At 44.4% G+C, this 21,794-nt stretch overlaps 1 protein-coding gene across 1 annotated transcript in view; it reads right to left on the reverse strand.

Moving 5' to 3' along the window:
- Positions 1-2,313: 2,313 nt before the first annotated feature.
- Positions 2,314-21,794, reverse strand: part of LOC125880018 (anoctamin-9-like) — a 33,936-nt gene continuing 14,455 nt past the window's right edge. Inside the window, exons 7-24 of the mRNA XM_049562230.1 lie at positions 19,266-19,345; positions 18,071-18,205; positions 17,630-17,720; positions 16,619-16,679; positions 16,443-16,525; positions 12,175-12,279; positions 11,519-11,677; positions 9,797-9,833; positions 9,477-9,588; positions 8,357-8,411; positions 8,171-8,268; positions 7,845-8,041; positions 6,674-6,826; positions 6,375-6,519; positions 6,166-6,282; positions 5,989-6,079; positions 5,781-5,893; positions 2,314-3,248 (exon numbers count right to left, since the gene is read on the reverse strand). Coding sequence (XP_049418187.1) covers positions 3,215-3,248; positions 5,781-5,893; positions 5,989-6,079; positions 6,166-6,282; positions 6,375-6,519; positions 6,674-6,826; positions 7,845-8,041; positions 8,171-8,268; positions 8,357-8,411; positions 9,477-9,588; positions 9,797-9,833; positions 11,519-11,677; positions 12,175-12,279; positions 16,443-16,525; positions 16,619-16,679; positions 17,630-17,720; positions 18,071-18,205; positions 19,266-19,345 — 1,866 coding nt within the window. The 3' untranslated portion in view covers positions 2,314-3,214. The remainder of the gene's footprint in view (positions 3,249-5,780; positions 5,894-5,988; positions 6,080-6,165; positions 6,283-6,374; positions 6,520-6,673; positions 6,827-7,844; positions 8,042-8,170; positions 8,269-8,356; positions 8,412-9,476; positions 9,589-9,796; positions 9,834-11,518; positions 11,678-12,174; positions 12,280-16,442; positions 16,526-16,618; positions 16,680-17,629; positions 17,721-18,070; positions 18,206-19,265; positions 19,346-21,794) is intronic.

A 21,794-nucleotide genomic window follows, 5' to 3' on the forward strand; every position in this document is an offset into this window, starting at 1 on the left:
GCTAGCAGATATGTTAGAACTTTATGTTTCAACAATGTTCTTATCAAAATATTGTTTTTGTCACAAAAATTTCAAGTTACATTCTGAGAACATAAATTAATTTATTCACAGCCCAAAAAGTCACTCCAGATGAAGTGCACGGTTTCAGTAAAGGTATTAATTGTAGCTAAAATATAGCCAGTGCTGCATGACGTCCAGTTTACCGGACAAATGATTAATTGTAATTTCTTCCCAACATAAAATCAATACTTGACAATTTTAACAACTATATAACTCCTGAAATGTTACTTGATATTAACATTTTTTTATTTACCTGCGAGGGCCTCCTATTGTAGCAGGACTGAAGATAAACTCCTGAGCTGCACAACACTTCTTGCCATCTGTCGGCCATCTTGGTTTTGAAAGCTTTGCGTTGCACTGACAACACCTGGCCAGTGGGTGGCAGTGTATGGCAAGACACACTGGGATCAACTGTAGTGACTTACATGCAACTACAGCATCAAAACCCAAGCATGTACAAGAAAATGGTTTTAAATAACTGTCCCCTGTCGTGACCACTATGCATGAAAGGGTTAATATGGACATGCTATACACATGTTAGCTCGGTTAGATTTGACCGTCACAATTTAGTTGTCTAGTTCATTTTACTAAAACCATGAGGGTTAGGGCTCAGGGTTTGGGTCAGGTTAGGGTGGAGGGAAAAACATATCGACGTAGAAACAGTCTTCAACACAACAACAGTATATGGTAAACAGGAGACAAAAAAAGGTGGTGACTGCCTGCAACTAAGATGGTCATAAAGTCCAAACATAGTACTATTTATATTCCTTTAATCCAAAAGGGTCCACAGATCAAAAGAATTAAAAGGATTTTTCATAAAAACTGAGCCAATTTGTTAATTTTTAAGAGGATAAAGAGTAGAGTTGTGTTGGTACGCCAGGTGACAGGTAACTTTATGTCTTTATTCTGCAGCAAAAAGTAGAGACGTGACAGGAAATTGGAGGGACAGATATTTCAGACGTATCACAAACTACAGATGTGAATAAAAAAATACTCAGCTCATTTTCTTTGGTTTGGATATTAAAACACAATATGATATTTCTAAATGAATGAAGGAGTCCATGAGGTACACTGTCCTGAGGACATCCTGTGGCTCCCTAAACACACTCAGTGGAGCTCATATGCTCTGCCAGAAGCAGAAGAAAATGTTGGCATTGTATGTTCCTGCAAAACATGGATATGTTACATTTGTACATTTCATACCAATCATATAAACGTTTCAAAGTGACGTAGCATGTGAGCTGACTTTGCTGTCAGGAGGTGGAGGGGATGGTGGATGGTGTGACTCCTAGGAGAGACGCGTGCCAAGCTGCAGACCACTGCTCAAGACCAACAAACTACAAAGCAGGCTGTTTGTTAGCAACCCTTTGTGGCATTTTCGAGCAGCTCTTCTCCCACCAAACGTGGGTATTTCAAGCCAAAACACGATCTTTTCTGAACCATAACTGTGTGGTTTTAGCGCGTTAACCTAACCACACCTTCACCACAGCGTTGTTGAGAAACAAAGTTTCATCATACAAAGAAATGTATTAATGTAACATATGCGTGGTGTGCAGCAGGGTGTCTGCAGGTATAAACGAGTTAAATAAAAGACTTTTAAAGGCCTTCTTAACACCACTTAAAATGATCAAGTGACGTATAAACATTGATGTCAGTTCAAAATGAACAGTAAAAACGACCCTGACAATATTGTCTCTGCGTGTTCAATTCTACAGCTCAGATACCCATTTTACCACGTCTGAAACACCTTCGACATGCAGCGCAGTTTGCTGTGTAAACTGGCTCTTAACAGGCACTGGCTTTAATCACCACGAATAATTGCTCCAACACTAGCTATTTGTCCTTACACTACAATTATCCCATTTTTCATAGCTTGCAAGGTCTGAGTTAACTGATGCAGACTCACTGTGTGATCTAAGTGCACTAGGGGGGCACAAATAGGCACTGAGCACATACAGGTGTCGAAGTCTGGCAGCCCGTCCAATAGTTTTTCCCTCCTGTTAAAATCTTTCCTACAGCACCACCAGCAAAACTTACATCAGCGAAAAGAGACAGCAGCACAGAACACATACACAGCCGTAACAATGTGACTAAAAAACATTTAAGACCCATTCAATCTAAATTTAAGACATTTTAAGGACCCGCTGCCACCCTGTGCAGAAACCAACAATGCCAACATTTTTTTCCAGTGATTGTGTTGTGGAAAAATACACAGAATCAACCATACATTACAGTTACAATCAGATGACAGTTAAAAAAAAAAAAAAAAAAAAAGCAAAATAAAATTTCGCAGCTGAGAGGAGAATAAAAACAGTTATCTAGAAGCACATGGGTCCACTGGATAAAAGATGTGATGTGATATTATTTTTATGGGTTTTGTCTGACAAAGTTTTAAGAAAGAAACATATTTTTCTTAATTACTGAAAAAAGGCCCTGTTGATAAATATGTAAGTTGACAGTGTCAGATATGTGATATTATTCTGATCAGTCTCATTATGAGGAGTTTTCAAATTAAGTGAGGACCATCTGTGAAGGTTTTGGTAATGTTTGGACATAAGTAATAATATTCAGTCTGAATCCAACATGAACTTTAATGGTGCCCGACCATCAACAGCTGGACTGATGTGGAGCAGAAGACTGTGGTGCATTGTGGGATGCATTGAGCTATGAGGCAGCTTAGGACAGTGTGGGTTAAGGGGACTGTGACATGAGACAAACTTGTGTATTACCTGCATAAAGTAAGTGCATGAACACACATTTAAGTGCTCAGGAATTAAAGAGCAGGTACAGGGACAGTTCACGGTCATCATGTAAAGTGTGCAGTGATGATGTTCTCGTCTAACGCTGAGCAGAAAACTGTCAAACTGTTCCTTTACGGGGAAAACTCATCAAAAACATCAACATCAAAAGACAAAAATTAAATCTTTCTTACATTTTAATATAAAAACATCACGACTGTCAGCTGTTGTTAGACGTAGTGTGATGGCTGTGTGGTGACATAAAGTCCAATGACACCCTGACACATAAACCTCACACAACATCAGCGTCTCAGTCCAGTCTCTTGTTTCAACACCAAATATTAATTTAAAAAAACAGAATCTCTCCCTGTGATGCTGGAGCCAGCCGAGGCAGATCTGAGGTCAGCTGTGGGCGGTCAGACGTCTGTTGATTTGCTGCGTTTCATGTCACTGAAATAAGAACAAAAACACGCACATTATAGATTGAGGAGAGAGGTGTGACGGCACCCTGGTGTTACTGAGACTGTGACGTAAGAAGGTCAAACTGTCAGCTGGTGAAGGGCCTGTGTCATGACGTTTCTTTCTCAGTGCTGGCGTCTTTTTTGTTCGTTTGGAGCGAGTGTGTGTGGCTGCATGCAGCTGCCTGGAGAGAAAGTGCAGCGCCCAGCTCGTTTTTGTGAGCAGATCGGCCGGCAGACAGTGAATATATGCGTGGATGTTGGACAGTGGATTTTGTAAGCTTGTTTTTGAGTGTGTTGTCAGTCCTCTGTTCATGTAGCATTGCATTAGCTACCTAGCTACGGTTAGTGTCAAGATATTGTTGGCACAGAAACATACCCATGCTGGCCACGTCATTAAAAGTAGCACTGGGAGCTCTTTTTTATGAAGCGCTGGAATGAAGAACTCCTGAGCGACCTGCCACTGCTTTTCTGTTGAAGAAAAACCTTATGTGGACACAGGCCCTAAGATGGAGATCTACAGGGATGTAAGAAAAGCTCTTTTCTGAACAAATCAGGGAAACTAAACTCGTCTGGATCAAATTCGGTTTCGTTTCTTGGTTGCTGTTTATAGCATCGTAGCAAACTGTGGTTTCTATCCGTGTTTTCGCTCTTCATCTCGATTGTGGAACTATTTTTTCAGCTGCCTCACACCCATGTGTGAACTTCCGCTTGATCGTTCCTTTGACCCTGAAGCGTTATACACTCCAGCCCACTTGATGGCGATAATGCTCCGTTACATGGGTGTCGCCAACTGGCAGGAAACCATTGCAATGTAATGGGACACAGAGGGTCCGTCCCAAGTCTCTTATTTTTATAGTGCTACTGCTAGCTCCTCGCTTGAACCGGAAGTTGTTCGAGGTCCGCCATCTTCTAAGCCGTCCCAAGTCTCTTATTTGTGCAGCGAGGAGCTAGCGCTAGGAGCTAGCAGCAAGCTTTAAGCAGCTACGAGCTAGGATGGTCGAAAGCTTCCTATCCAGAAGAGTTTTTCAGCTGAATGCCATGACGTATAAATACCCGCCCTCTACATCTGGCACATTTGAACGAGATGGCGGAGAAACAGTTCAAGAGTAAGTACCCGTTACATGCATTCTTTGCAATGAATCACTGACTATGTTGAATGATGGCGAGTGGATTTAATAATAGTGATAATAATAATAATAATAATAATGATGATGATGATGCTCATCACAGTGACAGTGGAACAGCAGAGCTACAGACCGTTCTGTAATTGCACAAACTTCGACAAATGACTCAGTAACAATGGTAATACATGCAAAAGTGTGTGACCAGAGTCATGATGGCAGGGGGTGGGGTCTACTGTTTTGGTCAGCGAATATAATGAGACTTGGGATGTACCCATAGTAACGCCAGACGCTGGCTGCTTTACGGAGCAGATCCAGCGGTGCTGCCGTTGCCAGGAATGGACGTCGCTTCACGTGACGCTTCAGTGGAAAGGACGTCTCATGTCTCTTAAACCGACAATGCTCGCTCATAGCTCCTAGCGCTAGCTCCTCGCATTTTTTTCCTAGGTGGGAGGGGCTAAACAGCTAGCAAAGTCGGCTAGGTGAGATAACTAGCAGTAATTTAAGAGACTTGGGACAGACACAGAGAAGAAGGAGAAGAAGAAGGTTGACGTATTCAAAGGCATCGTACTGCGAAGGTTGTTTACAAGTGAGTAATCCGTTGTGCAGTTGTTTAAACTTATTACAAAACTTTTTCGTTCGTTCTCTACCAACGGACAATGAGGCTTCTATAGAAAACCAATGGGGTAGACAAAATGTCAAATAAATCATCACGGAAACCACAGTTTGCGACAATTTACATGTCAGAACATCAACGAACACCACTGACCACTCGGTGAGTTTCATGGCTTTGAAAATGAACGTTTAGGGTGGTTTTAGGACAGGTTCACACATGGCCATAGACAGCAGTGTTAAGCCAGGCAGGGGAAAGCCAAATTCTCCAAAAATGAGCAATCATCACTACTTTGGTCTTAACACTCTATTTCATCATAAACAACCCAGAAATGGGACTCAAAGTGCAAAATACTGGACTCCTCCTTTAAAATCACGTGTGGAAACTCACCTGAGAAGCCGATCTCCACAGCTGTGGATGACCAGGTAAAACCTTTCACCATTGTCTTTATAATGACGAAATTGTGGATCATGTCGCTAAGGATATTTCTCGACCTTAGCAACGAGTCTCTCGCAAGAGGCGAGGAGAAGAGTTTAGCTGCCACAGGAGCAGGGATGTACAAGCAGCCTAAAATATGTGGGGCTTCTTTTAAGAGCACGAGACTGGAAAAAGGACAGTGTCGTGACGTGTCTCGGGATGGCGCATCCATGAGAGTCGGCATGTACATAGAATTTAAAGGGGCAGCTGAGTGTTTTGGCCCCTACAGCTTTAGAGATGCTGTGACAGTGTCCCCACGGCATGATTATCTATTTATCTTGACCTGTGTCCTGTAGTTCTGCTGACTTACCGCAGCTCCACCTTCAGCCGCTCCATTTTGTCGTGCAGCCGATCGTTCTTCACACGGATGGGATTGTTAGGGACGAACCAGGCCGCTATGAACTTACACACCACCACAACATGCTGTAGAAACACACAGACGACACACACAGAAACTTTTTCACTGCCGTTTTCAGATTCGGTCAGACAATGACGTCCATTTGACCTGGAGTACAAACCTCAAACAGGATGATGAAGGCAAAGCGCACGGCCAAGACCAACCAGAACTGATGGGTCAGAGCGTAGTCCTCATTCCTGTAGTCTCTGTAGCTGCACAAACACACACACACACGCACACAGTTTGTCCCCAGTATCAGATCTGTGACTGCTTATTCTGTTATGTAAGTTCTTCTCACCTGCACTGTGCAACGTTGAGGCCATCTATCTTCATCTGGTCTGCGCTAAAGACATCAACTCCTGAGTGTGTCACATTAGCCGTGGACAGGGTGTCATTGATGTAGCCCTGCATGCAGCTGCAACAACACAAAACACATGATGATGAAGAGACACGACGCAGCCTGCTGACGAGTCATCAGGTGTTTCTACCAGCTGAAACGAGACTGACTGTTCGTGAGTTGTTCCATTAGCACAGGGGCCGTAGCTGTAACGGTAGACGAGGCGTGGAATAAAGTCTGATGAGATTCCAATAACCAGACCGTTAGCAATCACTGCTAACACGCCGATGGCCTCCAGCACCTTCGTCCACACACCTGCAGACAGAAGAACAGGACACACTGTACTTTACTACATGCTTCAGTATAAGTAGATGTTGTTGCAGCACTGTTGGACATGTTGAGGGTCCGCTGTAGCAGACCACTCTACACAGAAACCTCTGACTCAAATATCCACAGACACACTGCTCACCGATGTCGTTGGTCTTCCGGGGAACCAGCCGCCGCTCCAGGCGGACCATCTTGATGGCGTCCAGGCGGATCTCAAAGATGTTGTTAATGAGAGCCAGCAGGGGGGCAAGGGGGAACGCTGCCACGAATATGGTGGTGAAACTGAACTGGACCACTAGAGGGGACAGACAGTCAGATAGTAACATGGCTTTAGAAAATCTAGCCCTGACGGGAGACTTTGGCCAATCATAAGTCATTTCAGAGAGTGTTCCTATTGACTGTTCTACAAATGCTGGCAGCAGCTCTGGAGACAAACCCCAAATCAGTGGCTGCAGCAACTGAATCCAGCCAGCGCAAACACCAGCTGCGGGGCACTGCAGCCCTGACTCCACACCTGATCAGCAACTTTCTGTTGCTGCTGTTACACAGGCTAAACCTGGTGCTGCCACTGGCCACCAGCCCCTTGTGACATCCAGTGCTGGGGGGTTTGCGCTGGCTGAATTCAAGCCTCTACAGCCGATGACCAAAGGTCTGAGCAAGGCGAGGGGATTGTGGGGTAATTCTTGTCTCAAGCCGCTACAGCCTCCACTGAAAGTCTGTCTCGAGAGCTGCTGCCTGCTCTCCTCCTGGAGAAGCAGCCCATAGTGATGGGAAGCAAACAAATTCTTGTCTCATTTGTGGTCTGATAAACAGAGAGAGCGCGGGGCAAGGAGGGGCTGAGAGAATGTGCTCTACAATGAAAGAAAATGAAATAATCAGCGTATGTGAAACACTGGGTTACTGTATGAAGTGCATGCATATGCCTGTGGTGGAAAGAGCTTAGGAAAGAGAGGGGGGAGCTGCAGGAAGAGGCAGCTGCAGTGTTTTCAAATTCTATTGTTTCGTGCGTACAGAAAGTATTCAGAACCCTTAAACGTTTTTACATTTTGATGTGTTGCAGCCTTCAGACCTTGACACACCAGGGCTATTTTTTTGTGCGATTAATTTGCATGTCAAAATTCTTTTTCGAACTGTTGTGATGTTGTACCTATACTTTAGCAGGCTCTGTAGTCCAAACTAAGATGGCAAACTTTATCATTCTTGTCAACCTTGACAAAAGCAGCACATGCCAGATCCACTTCTTCAGTTCTTACCTTTCACAGTAAAAGCCTTAGACACATAGTGTGGGGGTAAGGGGGAAACTGAGGACCTACCCATCTCCAGGAACTCATTGAACAGACTGAAGGCGTCTGTGTTGGCCAGGTGGTAATTCTTCAGCCAGTCCCGAAGTTTGCAGATGTCACACGGTTCAATCTGCTTGCTTTCATCACGGCAGGCCTTCCTGTAACAGTTACCGCACTTCCTCTGCAGCTTCTTCGCAGTGTTTCTGCGCAGACAGCTCTTCAACCAGCTGGAAAACACAACATTTTGTTTTCTCATGAGGTCTGTGTTGGCACTATGTACGACCGGACATTATTTCATCACCACCTGCTGCCTTACAGGAGGTGATGCTGAATGAAAACACAGCTAACACACTCACGGCACAGTGAACTCAAAGATGTTGTTGAGAGTCTGTTTGAGCAGCATGATAACAGCCATCTGGATGAAGAGGTCCGTTAAACAGCCACTGGGATGGCACTACGACACACAGAACACATCTCAGGGTTAGTGCTGTGGTGTGTTCAGGCTGGATGAAGGACTATAACAACAGAGTGTATCTCCTCACCTCCTCCAGTCTGAATCCAGCGAGGCGAACATAGTTTCCTGGATGGCCGTTTATCCTGTGGTAAGAAAATATTCATTTCACATCAACAACCAGCATTTTAACCCTCTGAATTCAAGGCTGGTTACTGTATAAAGTACATATACACAAACAAATACACACACACACTGCGCTCACGTGTGTGCGCTTGCACGGAGATCAGCGAATGCATATGAGTACGGTGCACAGAGAGGCAGTCAGAGCTACAGGCTACAATGAGGCTAAAAACAGAGTTCAAATGACGTTTTTCCAAACAACTTTTTATGTTGGGGCTTCAGGACACTTGGATCACTACGGACGAGCAGTATGGAGATATTTTGTGGTTTCAATGATGTGTTTTTGGACGTTTGAATCTGGGGCGCCGTCAGCCTCCATTAGGTGGAGTTGTGTTGCTACCTCCTCTCCCCTTGGATCTCTGCAAGGGATGTGAGGACTCTAAAACTTCACCTGAGCCTCCCTCGGCATATGGGTGAGTAGATAATGGCTGATTTTTCATTTTTGGGTGCACTATCCCTTTAATGTTGGCAAATACATATTTGAATACAACTTTTAGTACTTGATTAATAAAATCAGTTGCTTTTTCGGTCCTGGTGCTGATGTTGTTTTTCCTGGTGAGGTCAGCAGCATCTGGCAGGAAGTTCATTAAAACAAAGATGGAGGCACCGGAGAAAGAAATTTAAAATGTGCTGTTGGCGTTTAAATCAATCGTCTGGATTTCATGACCTCACAGGCCACCATACAGAGATAGCGTTAGCTGCCGACGGCCAAGCTAACGCTAAACTGCTCCGCTGAAAAATCAATCAACACTGGACACACTTAACTCTACAAAACTCCCATCCAACTGCGACAGAGCGAAGAAAATAACAGTCCATCATCTACTTCACGTGCAAAGATCTGCATCCATACAGCGCTGGTGAAAACCAAGACCTTTGTTACATGCTAACAACACGTGAACTCAGCAGTTTTCCTGTAGCTCCTGTAGCATGTGCATGCACATTTAAACTGCGCAGCACCCCTCAGCATAAAAATGTTTCCATGCACATGGACAGACACACTGACAGACACACTGACAGATACAGAGTACCTGCCCAGGAAGAAGGCCACGTAGAAGAGTGAGGAGAAGAGAGTGAAGAACTGGAAGGTGAACATCTTGACGGTGAAGTTCCTCTCTGTGGCAGCGAAAGAGTTTGTCTTCTCTGAAACACACACACACACACACACACACACACACACACACATTCATGTAATGTGAGATATTTGACAAAATGTCTTTGAACATTTGATTTTCTCTCAGATTCATTATCATGAGTGTATTCAGATATTTTAACGACACTTCATTGTTTTAAACTGATACATGTCTCCATCTATGCTAACTACAACACACTGAATTAAGCTTGTTCTCACCTATTTTACACAGCTTGAGGGACACCCATCTGTTCACCTGCAGGTGACGTTGACACAGAGACACAAGAGATTTGATAGTTATGACATTGTTGGCAGGTGCATCTTGTGTTGACAGATCTGTTTGTTCTCATCTATCAGCTGCTCTTCAGAAACTCCCAGCAGAAACTTCTTCCTGATTCCTTGGTGGTCTGTTAAAGTTCCCGTCAGTTTAAAGATGATGTCAAGAGCTAATGTTCGCCCGCACACGAGGGTGAGGAGGTCAATATGTAAAGTGGTTTGTGTGCCTCAAACCGCACAAACACAGAAGCAACGAGTGGAAAATCAATAAAAAACTTCCCAGAGAGCTAACGTGTGTTAATGGCGGTTTAATGCAGTCAGGGTACTGGTGGCTATGACATGGAGGTCTGTGTGACCCTCCAAGGATATGCCTCCCCAGACCATTACTGATCCACCGCCACACCGGTCATGCTTGATGATGTTACAGGGAGCATATTGTTCACCACGGCCTGACCCTTTCACGCCTGTCACATGTGCTCAGTGTGAACCTGCTCTCATCTGTGAAGAGAGCGGGGCGCCAGTGGTGGACCTGCCAATTCTGGTGTTCTCTGACGAATGCCAATCCAACTGCATGGTGCTGGGCTGTGAGCACAGGTCCCACTAGAGGACGTGGGGCCCTCATGCCACCCTCATGGAGTCTGTTTCTGACAGTGTGGTCAGAAACATGCACACCAGCAGCCTGCTGGAGGTCATGTTGTAGGGCTCTGGCAGTGCTCCTCCTGTTCCTCCTCACACAAAGGAGCAGATACCAGTCCTGCTGCTGGGTTGATGCCCTTCTACGGCCCTGTCCAGCTCTCCTCGTGTAATGGCCTGTTTCCTGGTATCTCCTCCATACTTTTGAGACTGTGCTGGGAGACACATATGGATGTGCCATCCTGGAGGAGCTGGACTACCTGTGCACCCTGATTAGGCTGCAGCTAGCACCTCATGCTACCAGCAGTGACAAGGACACTCACGAGAAAGTCACCAAGTTGGCAACACTGATCATCAAGCTGTCCGGCTTTGTGGTCTCAGAGCAGCGAGGAGTGAGAGGGAAGAGCCACAGGGTACATCCATGGGTGTGCTAGCTAGCTAGCAGCAGGGCCGGCAGGCCATAATCGGGCCTTTATGTCTGGCAGCTCACTTTCTTCATGCAAAATGAGCATGGCTTCATCTGAAGTGAGTTAGAAAAATGATAGATGCAACCAACTGAGGGTAGGATGATGCTTATCCCAGTAAACTCAGGGTGAGACTTTACCGCTCTACATAGGATATATATTTACATCAGGGCTTGGATGTGATGCAGCATTCACATCATGTAATTTAAACTGTAGGAAAAGCAGAGTGGGAAACACTTTTCACATCAGCCTCAGATTTGTATTCTTAGTTGGAGATATCGGGAACACCAATGCTATGTCCCCCCTGGTGAGAAGAACTACAGACATGTTGACAAAGTGTCGGCTTAATGGTTGCACATGCATCACTACAGGAAGTTAAATGAAATACAAGAATTGAAACAATTCATTTAGCTGTGGTTTCACTTTGTGATGAACTGCAGCATATACACAACAGAAGTAATTTAGGCCTCATATCTGATCTGAACCACCATGACAGAGTGTGTTCACACTTCATACTCTGAACTATTCTGTGAATGCAGCATGAGGATCTGGATGCAGGTATACGTACCCGGGTCATGATCTGAATGGTGATGTAGTGCAGCACAGCTCCCAGCATCACGGCCACAGTGTTGGCATAATCACGGATAAAGTCCCACTGAGACATCGAGGGGGCCGCCACCACTCGAAACACCACCAGGGCATGAGTGAGACCGATGATTATCATCAGCTGGAACACAAACAAACACACCAACATGTTGCATCGTCTTTCTGCTCACAACACACACACACACACACACACACACACACACACACACACCCCACAGCAGTCAGCCCAGATCATTCTCTGTTCTGTAAAGCTGCAATCTGATTTAAAGCTTTTATAATCTTTTGTCTTGCTTGTGATAAATTCCATTCGTGTTCCTGAATCAGCAGGAGATAATTAGAGACAATGACATGATACTATGTTACAGCTGTCACTCCAGGATACTAGCTGATCTTTTGGGTGTGAAGCAGCTTTGTTTTGGCAGGTGATCGTGTCAGCAGGTAATGAGCAGAGCTCTGCCACTGAGATACATTTTCTGAGGAATACTTTGCTCTGAATCACGCCTATCAGGTAGAGCTTCAGCCCACGCTGTATACCACACCCACCAAACTTCATAAGCAACTCAGTATCAGTGTGTGTGTGTGTATGTGTGTGTGTGTGTGTGTGTGTGTGTGTCTTACCATGACAGTTACCAGAATGAGGACTAGAGTGCTGCGCAGGTAGGAGTGTCTGAACTGTTTGGGTTTACAGTGTGGATCATTGACTATTTCCATGATCAGTTCCTCCTGTCAACACAAACACACAAATACACAACCCACACACACAGGATGAGATTCAACGTATACATTAAAGGCATATTACAAGGACTTCAGTGTGCTGAAATCCAGTAGGCACTTTGGTTCTGGCTTCATTGGGCAAAAATCCCATAAATATCTTTGATATCTACAGAACCTCCTCTTGGTTCTGTTTTCAAGTGTTAGAAAATCCAGCCTGTGATGGGAGACAGGTCACTTCAAAGAGAGGGAGTTTCTATTGGCTGTTCTACATCTGCATCTGATTCAATGGAGGAGAGTCCTGCAAAGAAAATGTCTGTTCCAGTGTTGGCAACAACTGCCTGCACTGCAAAGCGACCCAGAAAAGGAAGACGGACTCATCGAAAAGAGAGTCTGGCAGTTAACGAAATAAAACGTGTGAATATCATCGAAGCATTTCAGAGATGAAGAGAAAATGTTACAAAAGATTAGCCTTCTGCTAGCTGGAGCTTAAAGGTGCTGACACACCAAACCAACATCAAAGAACTAGCAGCAACGAAAGCCAACTGTTGCGTCGTCTACGTCGCCTCACGTCTTGTGTCAGTTGCATTTGAACACACTACACGGACTACATCCGACGGCCAAGTAGCACGTACGTTCTGCGCCTGCGTGAGAGCGATAGGAGTGAGAGAGTGGTACATCCTGTCAGCCGAGGGGTTTCCTATCTGTGCAGCCGAGCACTGCAGCACCTCCACGGACTATTACATCCAGACGGTCCCGGTGTTTCCTCCGCAGGCTCCACTTCACTCAGCTGCCCGATAAACCCGCTGCTTCTTCCCACTTTAACCTGAATAACAAACCAGGGCTCGGTGCTCCAGTTGGATCCAAACGGAGAGCCGGGGCTAGCTCAGAGGCTAGCGGAGGCTAACTGGCTGTGCTTCCCCCCGGTCATGCTGCAGCTAACGCTCCGCTAGCCGCTCCCAGCTAGCTCCGGTCTGTTATTCAGGTTAAAGTGGGAAGAAGCAGCGGCTCTGTGGGGCAGCTGAGTGAAGTGGAGCCTGAGGAGGAAGCACTGGTTAGCCCCAGTTTCACCACAGGCAGATTCACTCGCTACAGGGGCGAGGAAATAAAACCTGAACAGCCAATCAGAGTGATCTCTCTCACTGGCAAGCTCCGCTGCCGATTCAACATGCTCAATCGGCCAAAAAGCTGTCGAAGTGCCGACGGTGCGGGACACACCGTAAATCTAGGGCGACAGACACTCACCGACGGCCGACCGTCGGCTTGGTGTGTCAGGGCCTTTAGACTCACGGCTGCACCTTCATGTTCACGTTTATGTAGCTAAACGTTAGCTAGAGCTTCAAATCACAGTGTGTCCTCCGCCTCACTCCCCACAACTATAGACCACCTTGCCAGGAGGAGAGCCGGCAGCAGTTCTGGAGAGAAAACCCCAGTAAGTGGCCGCAGCAACCAGAATCCAGCCAGCACAAACCGCAGCTCCTGGGCACTGGACAGCCCCAACTCCCCACCTGATCAGCAAACTTTCTGTTGCTGCCCTTACACAGATTAAACCAAGTGCTGCTGCCGGCCACCAGCATGCTGTGATACCGGGTGCTGGGGGGGTTTGTGCTGGCTGAATTCAGGTGTGATCAAGGCAAAGGGATCGTGGGGTGGCTAGCAGCTAGTTGTTGTCTCATATGTGGTCTGATAAACAGAGAGAGAGCAGAGCAAGGAGGGACTGGAAGAATGAGCTGCGTACAACTCTACAATAAAATAAGATTAAATAAATCAGTGTATGGGAAACACTGGGTCACTGTATGAAGCATATGCCTGTGGTCGTGTGGTGGGAGGGGCTTAGGACAGATAATTATGCATTTTATCCCAGGAATTGTAACTGATTACAGCTACATTTATTTTGTAATTTAACATCTAACTAGTTACTCCATAACACTGGCCAAACATCTGACAAACTGACACAGGCTGATATTTGGGTCAGATCCCTGAACCCAGATTAGCCAACGTGATTAACGTTTCAGATAATTATGACATAACAAAGCTTCAGGCGATGCATTCATGACATGACTCAGTTATAAACAAGTTTCCAACATGTTCAGACATGTAATGACAACCATCTCTGTAAGATGTGAGCAAAGTCTGCAGTGATGAAGATCATGAGGTGAAGGTAAAGCACCAGTAAAAAGCCAGTAAGTAGACCCTGAGTTAAGTTTGGTTTTTTTGAGGGAAAAGTATTGAGCTCAGTGGAGTGTAAAGGAAAAAAGTCTAAATCATGAATGCAGGTTAAATAAAATAATAATTTAGAAACAAGAAATCTGAAACACACAACCAAAGCTGCAGTCATGAGACACACACACAGATATGATGTAGTAAATTATCACTTATCAACCTTAAACACTAAAACCATTAAACTCTGATTCAGTTTATTCTCCCAGTTTCCTCCAGCTGGTGTGTCCAACAACTGTACAGTGTTACAACATGATAGGATCAGTGTGGTGCAGTCTATTTACTGGAGACATAGTGAAACATGCAGGCAGCAGTTTGTCTTCACACTGCAGTCACTAACCTACAGACAGCTGCACAGCCTGTGACAACATGTTTGTTTCCTGCAGGCTCTCATGTCACTGCACACACACACCTTTGGTTACAGGGGAAGAAAGAGAAGACTGAACCGGGAAAAAAAACTCTCTGCATATTAACTGGATATATTTTGTGTGCTCCTTTACTGCATATAACCTGGATATTTTTTGTACTCTTTTGATGCACGTTAACTGGATATTTGCTGTAGTCTTACCAGTCGACCCAGCAGATGGGACACTTTTTTTTTTTTTACAGTGGGATTGTTGTCCAGAGCATCACTCATATCTTCGTGTGAGCTCCTTCATCCTTTTTATTAAAGAGGAATCAACAATGATGTGTGTTTTGAAAAAGGTAACATTATCCTGTAAATGTCACATGCTTTAAGACGAGAGGAGAACACTGGAGACAGCTAACACAGTTGTTTTTGCGTTCTACTGTGACCGGAGTATTTTTGTGAAACAAAGGTCTAATGGACTGAAATCTTCTTTTTTTAAACTGAGGGGAAAATATCCATTTTAAACAAATATCTGCGTGTGTGTAGACAGGGCCGACATTGAGCCCGTTTATATGCACACAATAATCAGATAACTGGGAATAATCAGGTAATGGTAATAATCTGATCTGACGCGTTTACATGCACTTCAGTAATGTGATAATCAGAAAACCCTGGTTTACATGATTCAGTCTGTTAGTCGGATTTCTGCCCAAGTACATGACGTAAAACTCAAATTTTCTGTTACAGTAGGTGGCGGTAATGCACCTTAACGCTGGTTGCCACTCGCCATAATACCGAAAAGAAGAACAAGAAGAAGAAAATTCCTGTTAGTTTCAAAACATCCTGTCTTCTTCACCATGGCAACGCTTCACAAAGAATAAGAAGAAGAAAATGGAGGTAACGCTAACGGTCAGGGCTGTCCTTATGTGGGAGCTGTTAAGCCTGCACAATAGGCTACACACTGCTGCTGTCCTTCGCTTATTTTCCATGAGGAGAAAACGACAATGGGCTTTCATTCAGCAAGCATCTGCCGTTGGTCCCAGCATGATGGGTCCTCCACTCCTACCAAAACACCGTGCTTGCTGGATGTGCATCCGGAGCAAGGACTGGTGGGAGAAAGTGGTCCTCGAGGAATTCTCAGATCCAGAATGGAGAGAGAACTTCAGGATGTCTCGGAGAGCATTTGTGAAACTGTGTGATCTGATGAAGGATGTCATGAGCCCTGATGAGACGACAGTACGTCCCCCTGTACCTCTGGAAATGCGAGTGGCATATCTTCTACGACTTTTCACACATGCGCAGATGTAAAAGAATGAAAGATACCAGATTAACGGTATACATGCACCGAATAAAATGGACTACTGGGGAAAAAGCTAGGCGTGTTTATCCGATTTCTCAAAATCTGATAATGGCTTTTATCTGATAAAGCACATCAGATTATGCTGTTTACATGACCACTTGAATAATCTGGTAACTCCAGAAATCAGATAATGATCGGTTTATTGTGTGCATATAAATGGGCTCACTGTCTGGGTGCCATTAGCGATGTGTAACCCAACACTGCAGACAACAACACAGAACACAGACTCAGATTTGTCGTCAGTACCTCCTCCTCACACCAGTCATACACCTTCCACTTAGACACGGCTCTGGCTCTGTGTCTCTTCCACAGCTCCAGGAACAGAGTGGCTGTGGAAACACACGGAGAAACCAGACTTCACGTCACTGGAACACGTTAGATTAGACACCAGAGAAGATCATGAGATGAAATCAGACACTCACCCCAGATCGCCATGAACATAGCAAAAGCCACAGTGCCCTCATTGTCAAACAGGTGGCTGACCTGTGTGGATACAAACACATTGCACATCCCATCAACAGGGAAGATCATAAACATGGCACCACACAAACACACAGATAAACATCAGGACCTGCACTCAGAACTATAGTTGAAAAGCCGTTGTAATTCAGTTTCTAGGAAATGTCAGTGAAGATTCTCAGTCATCCAGGTCATGGTAATCCTAAGTGCTATATCGTAGGCAACTGGACTTGCTTGCGGTTCTTGAAAACATTTCGCCTCTCATCCAAGAAGCTTCTTGGATGATAACGCACTTACGGTTACTAGGAAGTATTTGCAACATCTCTGCTGTGTCGGCTGGTTTGTGGTGAATTCAGTGACTTTATTCTGGTTCCAACATTCAGTATATTGGCAGCTGTAACTTCGTACTGCAGGTCTGTCAAAGTAGCGAGGCCAAATTCAAAATCCGAGGTAGTGTAAAATTTAACAAACTCATTGGTCAGTGCTTAACATCAAAAAATTTCAGTTTGAAATCTAAATCTGACAAACACAAACAAAACAGCAAACCAATGGAGGATGGCAGCAAGTTGAGGCAAAACAATCCAAAACGTAATGAGACGCCCATTCAACATGCTGAATCAGCCGAAAAAAAGCCAGCAAGAGTCGAGCAGTGTCCATGGTGTGGGACACGCTGCAAAATATAGAGCAACAGATGCTCATCGTCGGCTTGACAGGGCCCTGACGGCTTGACTGCAGCCACATCACGGTGGTTTAATTTGCAAATGCATCTTTTCCTCTCTGTCTCAGCCCTGCAACTGTGTTTCTCCCTAAAATGGAGTTTTTCTAAAATTTTTGCTTTGATTTGTAATTAAAAAAAAAAAAAAAAGATCTGATCAGCAAACTTAATGTCTCACTCCTCACCAGATGCTGGCTGTGATGCTTTTTTGTTATTAGAACTAACTGCAGCTGGTTAAAATGACATAAGATGAGCTCACCTTGGCGTAGGTGCAGGTGTCTGACAGCCTCCACACTGTACAATTGTCACAGCGAGGACACATAATGACACTGGACTGACACACTTCCTTACTGAAGACACACAGAGACAAACATGAAAGGGTTAATGGGAATAGAAATTAAAGCATGATTCAGTGATTCATCTGCTGCACAAACATGATAAACAGGAAGAGCTCGCTTCTCACGGTTCTCTTGAAGTCAAACGTTAGAAAGTCCCTACATTTCATCAGGTCAGAGAGTTCGATGAATCGGACTTTGAAAACTCGCAGGAACAAACCTCACAGAGAAAATCTGAGAGGTTCAGGAGAAGAACGGCCCAGTGTGTTTTTAACAAGTTTCAAATTTCAAATAGTCTGAATGGGACTTTAAAGTTATTTTGATGCAATGACATAATAATTTTACTTCCACAGCATCTGACTCACATGAGAGGGTTGGTGTTGAAAAAGGCGAGTCCATACAGGAACACCACGACTCCCAGAGCAGCAGCTGGGACCAGCAGCTTGGTGTACCAGCCCAGCCACAGGTAGTACAGAGCCACCTTCTCTCCAAAGTAACACCTGCAGACATCATGTGACACAAACACATCAACAAACCAGAGACTAAAAACGTCTTCAGTCTTCAGCCTTTTTCATATTTAATTGTTTTATACTTTTGAATCACAGAACACTGGTTTTACCTTTTTTTCCCTTGCTCAACCTGCTGCCACTGAGACCTGGCCTTGGGTAAGTTGTAAAAAATGGATAGATGGATGAATTTGCCATCAGCAGCTCCTGTTTGCAATGTAACTATGAATGTACAGCTTTTTGTCTTTATTGGAGTGGATAGTTTTAAGCATTAAAGGAGGCGATAGAGGGGGGATGACATGCAGCAAAGGGCCACAGGCTGCTCCACCCTCTAAGCTACCAGGGGAAACAAATCACTGATTTTAAAGAGAACAGGATGATTCTGAGGCAAGTTCTGCTGCAGGTCTGCACCATCTCTCACTTCTTTTAAGTCAAGATAAAGACTAATCTGCTTTTTATTAAATCAAATATTATATATTTTTTATTCTGCACCTCTTGTCTGAATTTATTCACCTTTTATATATTTCCTCTTTAATCTTTTACTGCTCAGTAAAGCACTTTGAATCGCCCTGGTGTATGAAATGTGCTGTACAAGCAGAGCTGCCTTGCCTTGCTATCAGGAACGTCTTTTTTCTACGACTTACGGATACTTGATCCCGATAAGTTCCAGAGATACTGATATCCTCTGAAAGTGTGAGTCACACTGAATCTAAAAACACACGTGTCATGTTCAAATTTGTGTTCAGATGAGTTATGCGAGATATGACTCAGAGAATGAGCAGACGCAAATTGTAGCAATCAGACACTGAGTGGTTAAATCAACTTCCTGTTGTTGTTACAACACCTGAACGCACCTGTCCCTTTGACCTCAGCCCAGGTCTTGGTGTGAAAACCTGTGACCTAAACAAATGTTACAGGTTTTACATCCTGCTTTCCTTAATCCACTGTGTGAACATGCTTAACAGTGACAGACAGACAGACACACACACACACAGACACAGAGTTGTCGTCATTATATCGTAAGATACAGACAGACAGACAGTTAGAGACTGACTTGACGTCGGTGACTGGTTGTCCCGTAAACAGAGCCGACCATCGAGCCCATTTCTTCTTCAGCTGTTTTTGCATCTTTCTCTGAGAATCATGGGAAAAATCAACATACATACACTAGGTGGTTATTCTTTATACCAATACACAGTTTCACATCAACATCACAACATCTGGGCAAAAATATATTTCATTGTGTCTGAATAGTTTGTTTAGTGTTTTCTCTTTGATGGCTCTGAAGGTCTTTGCACCTGAAATCTATGTTTTTGGTCCAAGTCCACTAATTGGAAGATCAGCGGTTTGATCCCCCGGCTGTTCCATCGATGTGTGAGTGAGAGTGAACGGTTACTGACAGGTTTGGTTTTATGTGGGTTTTCTTTGTAATCCATACAAAGCCTTTAAAGAGTTGTTTGAACAAGAAGCGGTGAAGAAAATGTGGCGTAAGCTGCGGGACACATACATCCACAACAAGAGAGAGGAGCAGAGGGCAGAAGCTGACAGCTGGTCAGCAAGACAAACAAGTGGAAGTATATAGAAGCAACATCCTTCTTGAAATATTCCACGTCAAAGAGATGCACAGCAGCAGTGATGACGCTACAGCAGAGGGGAATTTAATGGCCTCACAGCATCATGTCTTAACTCAGGTAGCCGCAGAGAGTGGCTTCGACCTGGGAGGTAACTCCAGTGGAGGGAAGCAAAAGAGGAAATGTGTCTTTACATTTTGTCCTGTGTGGAGAATTTTCCCGTGTGCAAGGTTTCTGTGTGTTACAATTTTTATCAGATGACCGATTTAAAAAACGCACATGAAAAATAGGGACCTGATGTTCACTCAGTCTCAAGAGAGGAGAAACACCTGTGTCTTTGTGACAAAGCAGAACCAACAGATTTTTCTGCTTCATCGTATTTTCACTGGGTGTTATAAAAAGTAACCATGTGACCGTTTCTCATGACGTGTTGGGTTGTTGTAGGGGCGAGTAGCAAACGCACTCTGGTTCACCTCTTTAAACCCTCAGGACTCAGCCGTGGACTCTGGTGTATTAAGTGTGTGATGTTTCCTTTTAACTGCAGCCTTAGGTTATTGAGCCTTTGATCTGTGTGTCATCCTGACACAGAGCCTGAAGCCAGAACAGGAGCTGCTTCGTGCAGGTTTAGTTTCTCTGTAAAGACGGTGCAGTATGTGCAGAGCAGAGAGACCGTCCATCAGGGCCGATCATGGCGTATTTCAATGGTATGTATCAGCTAGAATAAACCTCATCACATGCTGATCTTTCTGATCCACTTGCTGTGTGTTGCAGCCCTGCTGTGCAGCATTTCACTGTGTATTTAACCTCTTTCACTCCACGAGGACACTGGCGTCCTCTACTGACTTTACTGTCCTTGAGACAGGCTGCAGTGGGCTGAGTTTTTAAGCTGAAAATACTGACTTTATATGAAACTAGAAGACTAATGGAACAGCCAACTCTGTTACGCTGCAGGGAGAGAGGTAACAACGCTCCAATGGTGAGGGAAAAATTGACACAGCCATTTTCAAATCTCAAGATATCTGGAAGAAAATGGGTTCTATGAATACCAAGGAGTCTCCGGAGTACAGACATACTCACTCCATGCTAGACCCGTTATGGGCAGAACCCATGCAGTTCCTTGCGTGCAGAACAAATGCGTTTTCTTTGTCCATCATATTTGAACATTTCTGCACACTGAGGTCCCTGAACAGTCACACTGCCATCATAATGTTCTAAGCCTTTAGGGCCCAGACACCACAAAGACGACAGCCAATCAGCATGCTCGTTCTGTGCCTGCTGGGGCGCCGAAAAGGGGGGGAAAAGGAGAAGGATTCTAGGGGCCATGATTAAGAGGGGCCCAGAGAGGCCCCTAATAAAATTATAATACTGACAAAAAATAATATGACACTAAGTTATTAACTAACTTATAATCACAAATATATTTTATTTACAATGTACTGGTAACAATAACTTTATTTGTTTTGGAAACATTAACGCACCCCCTCTCTATTTACATAAAATGGTTCAGTCCAACTGGATCAGCTGCAGTGCGCTGTAATTTGTCACAGACAGCAGGTAAGGAGGCTACGGAAGCGCATTGCATTCACTGGGTAAAAAAAAATTAGACACCTTATCTTGTAATTACGAAATAAGGTGTCTAAGAGACGGCAATATGCCTCAAAAATCAGGTAGCCGAGATAAGGTGTCTAAGAGACGGCAATATGCCTCAAAAATCAGGTAGCCAAAACCGGAAAGAAAGGAAGCTAAGAGAGGAGAAAGAAGCAAAGGGTCGACAGTATGTCACCCAGTCTATAAGCAGCTTATAGTCCAGGGACAAAGTTAATATTCAGAAGAAGGTGATCATTTTAGTTAGGGATGAGCAAGCAAGCGAAGCAAGCTGAGCGAAAACTAACTAATAACTTACAAATTATGGTGAAAAGGTAGTTTCTTGAAACACTAGAATTAAGATAAAAATATTCACAAACGAAAAAACACTTCTGGTTGCTGATAAGTTGTGTTTGACTTCTGATTTA

Source organism: Epinephelus fuscoguttatus, linkage group LG2 (assembly GCF_011397635.1).
Source record: "Epinephelus fuscoguttatus linkage group LG2, E.fuscoguttatus.final_Chr_v1".
NCBI classification, from domain to species: domain Eukaryota; kingdom Metazoa; phylum Chordata; class Actinopteri; order Perciformes; family Serranidae; genus Epinephelus; species Epinephelus fuscoguttatus.